We start from the raw sequence: 12,153 nt of genomic DNA, 5'->3' as shown, positions 1-12,153 counted from the left end.
AACTGTACTGAAAAATGCATGGTATTGGTACCAAAATAGACATGTAGACTGGTGGTTCAAAATACAAGACATAGAGACAAACCCATATAAGTTCAGTTATCTCCATCCATACTAGACAAAGGTGCCAAAAACATACCTTGAAAAAAAGATAGCCTATTCAACAAATGGTTCTGGGAAAAATGGAAATCCATATGTAGCAAAATGAAATTAAACCTCTAACTCCCACTCTGCACAAAAATCAACTCAAAGTGGAACAAAGGCACTAGAACAGAAACCCTGCCTAATAGGCCCAAATCTTCTTCAAGTTCCCTTAGGACCTAACTTCCTGAACAGTACTTCTAAAGCACAAGAAGTAAAGTCAAACATTAATATATGGGATGGATTCAAACTAAAAAGTTTCTTCTCAGCAAAGGAAATAATAATATGAAGAGAGAGCTCACAGATTGGGAAAAAATCTTTACCACATGCACCCGATAGAGCACTAATCTCCAGGACATATAAAGAACTCAAAAACTTAACACCAGGAAAAAAAAAACAATAACAATAACCAAATAACCCAGTCAATAAATGGGTAAGGAACTGAACAGACACTTCACAGAAGAAATACAGTCAATCAACAAACATATGGAAGAATGTTTATCATCTCTAGCAATTAGAGAAATGCAAATCAAAACTACTCTTAAGATTTCATCTCACTCCAGTCAGAATGGCAGTTATCAAGAATATAAGCAATAATAAGTGTTGGTGAGCATGTGAGGAAAAAGGTAAATTCATACATTGCTGGTGGGACTGCAAATTCATGCAACCATTCTAGAAAACAGTATAGAGATTCCTTAGAAAATTTGGAAGGAAACCACACACTCCTTGGTTTATACCCAAAAGACTTAAAAATGAGTGACACAGCCACCTCATTGTTTATAGCAGCTCAATTCATGATAGCTAAACTATGAAAACTACGTAGGTTCCCTTCAACAGATCAATGGATAAAGAAAATGTGGTACATACACACAATGTAATATTACTCAGCCTTAAAAATGAAATTATGGCCTTGCAGGTAAATGGGTGGAACTAGAGTAGAGTACATAATGCTAAGTGAAATAAGCCAATCCCAACAAACCAAAGGGCTGAATTAGTTGGGGGAAAAGGCTAGGGAAGAATGAAGGAACTTTGGATTGTGTAGAGGGAGTGAGGGGAGGGGTGGGCCTGTGGGGAAGAGAAGGACGGTAGAATGAGATAGGTATTATTACCCTTATTATATGTATGCTGAAACTACTGGTGTGACTCTACGCCTGAGGAATGAGAAGTTGTGCTCCATTGTGTACAGTGTGTCAAAATGTACTCTATTGTCATATATAACAAATTAGAACAAATTAAAAAATAAAAATAGAAGGGATGCCAGTAGAAAAGAAGAATTAGATCAGGGGAGGGAGGAGAGGAAAAGGGAGGTATTAGGGAATGAAATTGTTCAAATTATACTATTTTATTATATGTACATATGAATATGTTATAAAAATCCCACTATTATGTATAATTATAATATGCCAATAAAAAAGCAAAGCCACAACAATGTTAATAATAAATTCCTATACTTTGTCCTTTAGAGATTTTGAATTTTTTGATATCGATGTTTGCTGAAAAGGGAAGCAACTGGTATTTATTAGAATTTACTTTGTGCCAGGAACTATTAGATACTTAATTTATTATCTGTGTATTTTGGGAACCGCTTGTATTAAAATTAATAGACTATTATTTTAGAGCAGTTTTAGTTTTACAGAAAAACTTACTGGAAAGGACATAATTCTCACATTATTGAATATCTCTACCTACCAGTTTCCCCTGTTATTTATATCTTGATTGGTGTGTAACATTTGTTATAATTGATGACTCAATAATATGTTGTTGTTATTATTGATTTTATTATTTTGCAGTACCTGGGGAGAAAACCCAGAAGGACTGTACCATGAGCTACATCCTCAGCCCTTTATTCATTTGTTTTTATTTTTTGAGACAGGGTTTCACCTGGTTGCCCATGTTGGCATCGAACTTGGGATCCTCCTGCCTCAGCCTCCCAAATAACTGGGATTACATGTGTGTCACACCATACCTGGATGATTGATTATTATTAATTTAAGTCCATAGTTTGTGATAGGGTTTTAGCTTTGTTTTGACAATATAATGACATGTATCCACCATTGCTGTATTATTTAGTGTAATTTCAGTACCCTAAAATTTCCTTTTGCTGTCCCGTTCATCACTATCTCCTTCCCTTGACCTCTGGAAATCACTGATCTCTTTTGGTCCCTATACTTTTGCCTTTTCCAGAACATTGTGTAGTTGGAATCAGTATGCAGCTTTCCAGATTGATTTTTCTACTTTATGCAATACAGTACTGTCTTGTACGACATAATGACATTTCAATCAATGATGGGCGGTATATGCCATGGTTGTCCTGAAAGATTTTTAGGGACCTAAAAAACTTCTATTGTCTTATGAACTTACAGCCATCTTTGTATTATAGCACAACATGATACTTGAGTGTGTGATAATGCTGATGCAAACAAACCTATTGTGGCACCAGTTGTGTAAAAGTATAGCATATAAAATTATGTATAGTATACAGTATTTGATAATGATAATAAAATCTGTTACTAGTTTATGTATTTACTCTTCATTGTTATTTTAGAGTATATTCTTTCTATATATATATATATATATATATATATATATATATATATATATATATATAGAGAGAGAGAGAGAGAGAGAGAGAGGGGGAGTGTTAGTTCACTGTACAACAGCCTAAAGCAGGTCCTTCAGGAATATTGCAGAAGAGGGCATTGCTATGATAAGAGATGACAGCTCTATGCATGTTATTATCTCTGAAGACCTTCCGTTGGAACAAGATGTAGAAGTGGAAGACTGATATTAATGATCCTTTCCCTGTGTCAACATGTATGTTAAAATGTGTTTGTGTTTTAGTTTTCATCAGCATTTAAAAAGTAATAATATTAATAAGAAGGAGAATTTTAAAAATTTAAATAAATTTAGGGCAGTCTAAGTGTACAGTGTTGATGAAGGCTGTAGGTAATGTACAGCAACACCCTAGGCCTTCACATTCACTCACCATTCACTCCCTGACACATATAAAACAATTCTTCCTATAAGCTCCATTGTGGCAAGTTTCCCACACAAGTCTACCATTTAAAAAAAAATCTTTCATACCATATTTAACAGTTCCTTTTCTATATTTAGATATATTTAGAGACACAAATGCCATCGCATTAGATTTGCTTACAGCATTATGCACAGTAACAGGCTGTATCGATTTTGAAGCCTGTGAGTAAAAGGCTATACCATATAGCCCAGGGATGTAGTAGGCTCTATCAGCTAGGTTTGTGATAGTATATTTTATGATGTTTGCACAGTGACAGAATTGCCTAATGATGCATATTTCAGAGCACATTCCTGTTGTTAAGCAAAAAACTGTGTTTTTAAGGTGCTCCATATCTTTTCCTGGCTTGATATCTTATTTCTTCATATCACTAAATTATGTTCCTTTGTATGGATATATCACAGTTTGTTTATCCATTCACCTACTGAAGATTGCTTTAGAGTTTTGGCAGGAATGAGCAGTTTTTAATTTATTTTCAGATTAAATTTGAAACTCTCTTGATACTTGGTGCATTAGTTTCCTAGGTCTATTGTAACAGACTAGCTTAAAACAATATAAATTTATTGTCCTATAGTTCCAGAGGTTAGGAATCTGAGATCAAGGTGTTGGCAGGGTTGGTTCCTGCCAAAGATTGTTTTGAGGGACAGTCTGTTCCATGTCTCTTTCCCAGCTCCAGGTGAAGCTAGCAGTGTTGGCATTCTTAGGTTTGTAGGTGCATCAAGTCAGTCTCTACTTCTGTCTTTACATGGCATTCCCTCTGTGTCTTCATGTGGCTGTCTTCTGGCAAGAACAGCAGTCGTACTGAATTTGGGGTGCATCCTATGATCTCATGAGCTCATCTTAAGTATTATCTGCAGTGACACTGTTTCCAATAAAGCCACATTCTGAGGTATTGACGGTTAGGTCTTCAACATACCTATATTGGAGGGCACAAACCATAGCATAAAGTGCTGCTTTTGGGCTAGGGATGTGGCTCAAGTGGTAGCGCGCTGACCTGGCATGCGTGCGGCCTGGGTTCGATCCTCAGCACCACATACAAACAAAGATGTTATGTCCACCGAAACCTAAAGAAAATAAATATTAAAAAAAAAGTTCTCTCTCTCTCTCTCTCTCTTAAAAAAAAATAAAGTGCTGCTTTCTAGACTATTCATCTTTAAATGCTTGTCCATTTTTGTTGTTGTTATTGAATCACTAATGGTTGACGTAATGTTGTCCAGTCCTTGGTAGTTGTGGTTTCATCTGAAAAGTAAATTGCTCTGTCTGTGATACAAAAAGAAAGGGCTTCCTAGTGCTGGAATTTGGATGTATTTTCAAATGTGTAACCAATAAAATGTATCCCAGAAGCCAGTCTGTGTCTCTACCCTGTTAAGATTTTTGTTTGTGTGGTTCATATGTTCACTTTGTGGTTTGTCAGTCAAGTTGTATAAAAAGTAGAATAAAATAAAACTGATGTAAACAGTTTTTAGTGGGGTTATGCAGCTTTTTTGCTTCTCAATTTTAGCACATAAAATATGGATGATAGTTTGTAGCTTACACAGGCTCATTTTTTCCTTTTAGGTGATTATTAGTGCTTTGCCAATTTCAGAAAAATTATTTCCTGTTTTTCTACAGTCTTAGCTATTCCATGTGAAAAGTGACTCATAATCTTACTAGTTTTGAGATCAAGATTTCTCTAATAGTAATTTCTGTGTGTGTGTGTGTGTGTGTGTGTGTGTGTGTGTAAGAGAGACTGAGAGAAGTACAAAAGTGAGCGAGAGGTAGGGAGAGAAGTGAAAGGCTAAAGTCACAGAGAATATTACTCAGTAGTTTGAAAATAATTTGATAGGATGGCATGGAAGAAAATCAAGGTTGAGGAGAGAGCAAAACTAAGTGAAATTTTAAAAAATGATCAATAGAATCTTGTGATGTAACTTATCCTGAACTAAAGATACTTTCATGTGAATGCTAAAACACCTTATGAATCAGTCTGGCATTGCTCTCTTGCTTTCTCAAACACCTTTAAGAAAGGCCAGTCCCTGGTGTTTTTGAGTTCCCCTCTCGTTTTGACCTTTGTCTCTTCCTTGAATCTTCATTTCTCTCTTCTTCCATTATTGACATTGAAGATAAGATTTCTTTGAAGCAGAAATCATCAAGTATTTATATAATCACATCTGTTTTATAAGCTTAGCATCAAATTTGATCACTTTTTCTTTTTTAGTTGTAGATGGACACAATACCTTTACTTTTATTTTATTTGTATGTGGTGCTGAGGATCGAACCCAGTGCTTCACAAATGCTAAGTGAGTGCTCTACCACTGAGCCACAACCCCAGCCCTGATCACTTTTTCTAATGTAGCATATTCCTTTTTTTATTTCAGCTACCATAGAGTAACCCAGGACTTTTCTGTTTCTGTCTTAGATCATTTCACCTTTATCATTCAGTTCTGTGCATCTCCTTGACCATGCCATCTGCCTCCATCAGAGGCTTGCAGTGATTTTCTTTACATGACTGGTCAAGTCTAAAATCCTTACCCCCCATCCCAGTATTTTATTATAAAGATTCTTAAGTACTCTGCAGAGTTTACAAGGAACTTCACTAAATTTGTCATCCAAATCCTGCCATTAACATCTTACTGGACTTGTTTTTATCTCATACCCACCATCTGCACATCCCTCTATCCATCTGTTCATCAGCTTGCTTTTTGATGCATTTCAGTATAAATTGCAGATATTATTACAGTCAAAACTAAATACTTCTGCATCCAAATTAGAGTTAAACATTATATCTGGTTTTTCATTTGCTGTAAAATTTATATTGCAAGAAGTGCTAAAACCTTGACACACATTCTGTGAATTTAGAATAATGCATACTTATGTGTGCATTGACCCTTATCATGATATAGAACTTGCCAGTATCACAGCTCTTTCCTTCAGACTGCTTTCTCAGTTTGCATTACTATTCTTGCCCTCATAGCAACTATTGTTCTGAGTCCCTCTCCCACCATAGGCTACTTGTCTGTTGTAGAATTTCCTGTAAATGGACTTATACAGTATGGACATTTTTTGCTAAAGACTTCTTCAGTAAATTTCAGACTTTTTACCCTATTTATTGAAACCCTTCACTAGAATTCCCTAAACTTTCACTCTGTTTTTATTTCTCAAACAAACTCCTTTATTCTCTCAGCCAAACATTACAATTATTCTGTTAATTTTCCCAGGTCAGATTCTTGGATTATTTCTGCATTTTCCTTTCATAATCTTTCCATGTGCAACATTTTTTCCAGAGTACTGTGTGTTATTTATGTCTTTTGATGTAAATTCAACAGATATAAATGTGTTAATTTCATAATTAGAAGAAATTTTTATCAAATTTTGATAATTGGTCTGAATTATTATTATTTTACAACACTGAGTTCATATTTTAGTCCATAGAAATATTGGGGAAAAAAAGATTTGCTGCTTTCTTTAGACTAGTCAGATTCTTGCTGTTCTGTAGCTACATCTTAGATTAGTTCAGTAATCAGGAGGGGGCATTGATTGATTTATGGTTCCCTATATGGTATGTTATCTTAAATACTAATCCCTTGTGTATTTTAGAGTAGAGGAACAAGCACCATGTGAATATGCCATTGTGAGAAAACAACAGACTTCTGTTGATGCTTCTGTTAAGTGAATAAAAATATTTACATTTTAACAGTATTTTGAAATTTTGAAAATTTCTTTATGAAGCAGTTATCCTATTTGTAGTTGCAAACCTGTAAGATGGGAAACAATATTATCTCAATAATATAGTTGAATGAGTAATGATGAAACTAAAATTCAGACTTTAGTGGTGGTGAATGAGTAGTTTGCTTTGAAGAGGGAGGTAAAGGATATGAAACCTGAATCTTGAATTTTAAATATGATTTCCTTTTTTTCAATTGGATTTAGGCTTGAGGTTCTTCTTTTCCTCTCCCTTTTCAAAAAAGGATTTTCTGGGATGTATTTTCTGAGATCTGAAAATTACTTGCTGTTGCCATTAAACATCACAGAAGGAATTCAGAGCTCTGATGACATGTTCTTGTCTTCTTGAATATGGTAAATTCAGATAATTCTGAAGCTTATCTTAATTCCTTTGAAGATAATTTGTCTTATTTTTTTCTGCCTATATTTTTATAGTTTGTCTTTTGATTCTTCTAATTCAAAAAAAATTATCAAAGTTCACCTAGATATGTTTCTGTTCATTGGTTTTGTGTGGTACATAGTAAACTATTTAATCAACAAACTTAGAAAATATTTCTTTATTTCAAAAGCACATTCTTCAATTATATGTTAGATTTTTTAGTCCTATTGCTTTGATTTTTTTTGAAAATAGCATTCTTGATTCTTTATCACTTTCCCCCACAATTTTTTTCCTTCAAATTTAGAGCAATTTTCACATCTGCATTCAACATTCATGTTTTTTTTCTGAGTAATTAATTCAGTTCTTTAGCTCCATACAGACTTTTTTCTCATTACATTTTAGTGTTTTCTTGCAGTCTTTATTATTTTATTTATTTTTCTTATCCCATTTATATATATTTTATGTTATATAATAATATATATGGGATAAGAATATAATATAATATATAATATTACATATATATATTAGTTGTAGATGGACACAATACCTTTATTTTGTTCATTTATTTATTGTTTTATGTGGTGCTGAGGATCGAACCCAGTGCCTCACACAAGTGCAAGACAAGTGCTCTACCACTGAGCCACAACTCCAGCCCTCTTATTTCTTTTCTTAAAAGGCTTTATTTAGAATTATAATTTCCATGTTACCATGTGCCTTTTCCAGAACCACTCTTCTCTCTTGTATGCACACATATATTTTCTGGAAGTCAGATTAATCTGTGGAATGTGGAAAATACTACTAAGCTTTATAAGTGACATAATCTTTGAATTTCTGATTGAGATGGTAGACTGAGGGAAGGATGAAGCATTTTTTTTCTATAATCTTTTGTTTCACATGTGGAATAATTTTTTTCAGTGTATTGTGTTATTTATATCTGTTATAATGTGCTAATTTTATAATTAGAAGAAATTTTTGGCAGATTTTGATAATTGGTCTGAATTATTATTTGACAACACTAAGTACATTTTATGTGCTAACACTGATATAAATTCTTTAAATGTATTAACTCATTTAGTTTTTATAACAACCCTATTGTAAAAGTACTATAATTACCATTTAATAGACATAGAGAAGTTGCAAACTTTACCTAAGAGGACCTAGCTTAGTATGTGACCCAGTGAGGATGTGAACCCAGGAAGTTTGTGTTTTTTTTTACATATTGCAAGTTTTTATTATTATTTTTTTTAATGATTATTACAGGTTGGCCTGCCTTCCCTCCTTCCTTCTTTCCCTTTTATAACTATATGAAAGACTATATCAAGGACTGATAACTAGATAGCATTTTACAAAGGTTACCTTTAAAGATGATCTTTCTTGAGTTTTAGAATATGACATATAAAAATATAAATATTTATATGTACATTGTATTCTGGTTCTTACGTTTTGCATTAAAATGATAAGAAAATTGTTGAAGTTTTGAAAGAATGAATTTGAATTATGAGTTTGCTGAAGATATGTGAATTTGTTCTTGTAATACTTAGCTATTGGCATTGCATTATTATTGTGAACATTGGATTATGACAGTAATGTCTTAACACATTTATCTAATTCTCCCTAAGCACCTGTCATAAACTAAGGAATGACTTGATCATCAAGAAGAATTAGATTCATTACATTTGTTCTGCCCAATAAAGGGGCTACTACACCTGTAGCTACCTTGTGCCTAAAATGTGGCTGGTCTGGATTGAGATGTGCCATAAATATAGAATATACCCTGGATATATTAGTATGATAAAAAAGGAAAAGAAAGTAAAATGTCTCATTAATACTTTAAATATATCTTTTACATGTCGAAATGACAATATTTTGGAAATATTGGACTAAAGAATGTATATTCAATTTTTCTCATTTTTATTTTTGTAATGTAGCTACTAGATAATTAAAATTTATATATGTGCCTCGTGTTGTATTTCTGTTGAGTAATGAAAGGTGTCTAAGATGAGTTAGTTCTTCTCTAGGAGTCTAATAGGGAAGAAGACCAACAGGCAATTAGAATGGTATGGGAAGTGAGATAGGAGCTCAGCCATAGGAAATATCTGAACCAGTTTTGATGGTCTTCAAAAGGTAACCTAAGGGCTGGGGTTGTGGCTCAGAGGCAGAGCGCTCACCTACAATGTATGAGGCACTGGGTTCAATCCTCAGCACCACATAAAAATAAAGATATTGTGTCCACTTGTAACTAAAAAATAAATATTAAAAGAAAGGTGACCTACAACGCAATGGTAATTTTTTTCTTTTAGTTTTGAGGTGTTTAATTGAATTTTTTAGATGGAAGGAAATAAATGACAAAAGCTAAGCATTTTTTTTCAAAAAAATTTTTGTTAATTTTTTTTCCCCCTCATGGTATTGGTTCTCTGTGTAATGAAATAAATCAAGGCTGAAGAAGGATGTCTGGATTTAGTCCCAGAGGCCACCATTCTTTGTCTTCTCCCTGCTGCTTTGTACAGGCAAATGGATGGTAGTACCATTTGCTAGTTGGGACACAGATCAGTTTTAGGTCTATTAAGTTCATATTTTCTGTAGTATACCCAGATGGAGGTTAATGTTAGGTGGTTGAATGTGTGGAACCAGAGCCTAAAAAATGTCTGGGTTGGCAATATAGATGTAGGTAAACTTAAGTAAGTCATGGTAGGTATGAATCAGTAAGGGTTGAGTAACATGAATAATGAGTCTAGGGTAAACCCATGAGAAACAGGCAAGGTGAGGAAAAGGAGCATAAAAGCCACTGACAAAGAATGCCCAGAGAGGGAGGAGTTTAGCAGGTAGCTTTCAAGAAGCAGTAAGTACAGACAAATGTGTGCTTCTTTTTCTTTTTTCTTTTTAAATTATACTTTCATTTTAAGATAAATACAGATTAACATGCAGTAGTAATAAATTACATATTCAGTATATCCTTTACCCAGTTAGTTCCCCTGATGATAATATTTTGTGAAACTATAATCTAGGATTAGTATAACCAAGATATGTGTATAGAGATGGTCAAGTTCTGAACAATTTGATCACCACAGGGATTGCCCCTGATGTTATATTATAGCCATACTCACTTCTCTCTTGGTCTCCTTTCTTGTCCTTAACCCCTGGCAGCTTGTGTGTGTGTGTGTGTGTGTGTGTGTGTGTGTGTGTGTGTACACACGCTTGTGCATTTAATGGGGTTTACTGGGAAACAGCTGATTCCCTGGATGGGATTGGATTAGATTGCAAATTTAGATTGCAGAAGGCTGAAGAATTAATGAGAAATGAAGAATTGAAGACAGAAACTTGGTGTTTAGCAGTGAAAAAGATGGGGGAGAGGGAAGACATGGCAGGTATTATAGGATATAGTTAGCATATGACAAGTCGGTGTGTGTGATTGGGGACGTTCCTTGGTTGTGATTTCCTTAGCTGTTTCAGTATTTGCATTCTTGGAATGCAATGTGGCATCCCTTCACAAAGGAGCTACCCAATAACAGTTGTTGATCAGGATTTAAATTTAATATTTTTAATTCAACAAGATTCATTATCAACATCATCTCTAAAATGTCTTCTCATTAAATCTACATAAGGGCTTATTAATTTTGCCCAAGTTTAAATGTGGTATGGCCCTTCAGTGTGGCATAACAGAAAGGGAATGAACTTTTGTAATTGAAATCCAGACTTTGGTATTTTAGCTATGTGGTGTTGAACAAATTAACTACCACTCTGGCCTTTTCCCCTCTAACCTGTGGAATGAGAATTTAATACCACCTTTGTTGTTAGGCTCTTGTAAGATTCACTAAGAATCATGTAAAGGGTGTGTGTGTGTGTGTGTGTGTGTGTGTGTGTGTGTGTTTGTGTGTGTACACAACTATAACTTCACATGTTGTACAGGCCACACTGTAATTTTTGTAATTTGATTTAAAGTAGTAGTTGTGATATGATGTTATAAATTTAAGAAGAAGCATACTCACTTGAAACTTGAATGAAAAGTTAGCCTGTGAATTTAAAAAAAGTGTTTCTTTTCTTGTTCCTCCCTCCCCTGACATCCAGGTCCTGAGGGAATCTAACAAATTAGCAGAAATGGAAGAACCACCCTTGCTTCCAGGAGAAAATATTAAAGATATGGGTCTGTAATGGTATTTTTTGTTTTATTTCCTCCTCCTTTCTGACTGCAGATTATTCAGTTCTCTTGGCACGTAGAGAATAAACTGGTAATACTTATTCCCGCAGCCTTCAAACCTCTAGTTTGTGCTGCAAGCCTCTCCTTGCACCTGGTGATAGTGTTCATGTTTGGGCTACTGGAAAATAGGAAAAGTGAATTTTACCCAATTTCATCTCTGGTTTGTTTTATTTTTTATTTTTTTGAATTTAGGTGGATTTATTTTTAACTGTTGTTGAATTTCATGAAGGAAAATTTTAATTTTTGAATTACTACATTAACATGGGATTGTATATGAAAACATTGAATTGTCACTCAAGACACATTCTCTCATGCTTGCCTCCTTTATGTTTTTTTTCTTTTCTTCTCTGAATAAAGTCAAGTCAGTTTTTGGATGAAAATACTTATCTCCATTGCAAAATAAGGTATTTGTAGAAAGATGCCTTTCTCTGTTCAGCTGGAAACTCAAAATGAGCATCTAAACTGTATTTTTATCCCCATGCTCTAGCTTTATTTTTGATAATTTACACAATACTCACAGATTTTTGAGAAAGAACATGTTTATTTATTTACAGATCAAAATACTTTTTTTAGCTAAAGAAGATCAAAGTAGATATCATTTTCATTTTATTATCAATAATATTTTTTTTAAAAAAGGATTTAATGAATGCTACATTTGCCCTGGTTAGGTGTCATTTTCTTGTGTATAGATAAGCCAAAGGAAAA

The 12,153-nt window shown here is 33.9% G+C and overlaps 1 protein-coding gene across 4 annotated transcripts in view; it reads left to right on the top strand.

The window, feature by feature from the left end:
* Mtmr2 (myotubularin related protein 2) overlaps positions 1–12,153 on the top strand; it is an 84,684-nt gene that overhangs the window by 46,212 nt on the left and 26,319 nt on the right. For 3 of the 4 annotated variants that reach the window (XM_026402746.2, XM_026402747.2, XM_026402748.2), the window contains one exon: positions 11,319–11,394. The exons of the other annotated variant lie outside the window; for it this stretch is intronic. In XM_026402746.2, the coding sequence (XP_026258531.2) occupies positions 11,319–11,394 (76 nt within the window). The remainder of the gene's footprint in view (positions 1–11,318; positions 11,395–12,153) is intronic. 4 annotated transcript variants of the gene reach the window in all.

This window comes from Urocitellus parryii, chromosome 4 (genome assembly GCF_045843805.1).
Source record: "Urocitellus parryii isolate mUroPar1 chromosome 4, mUroPar1.hap1, whole genome shotgun sequence".
Lineage (NCBI taxonomy): Eukaryota > Metazoa > Chordata > Mammalia > Rodentia > Sciuridae > Urocitellus > Urocitellus parryii.
This window is presented reverse-complemented; position numbering and strand designations above follow the sequence as displayed.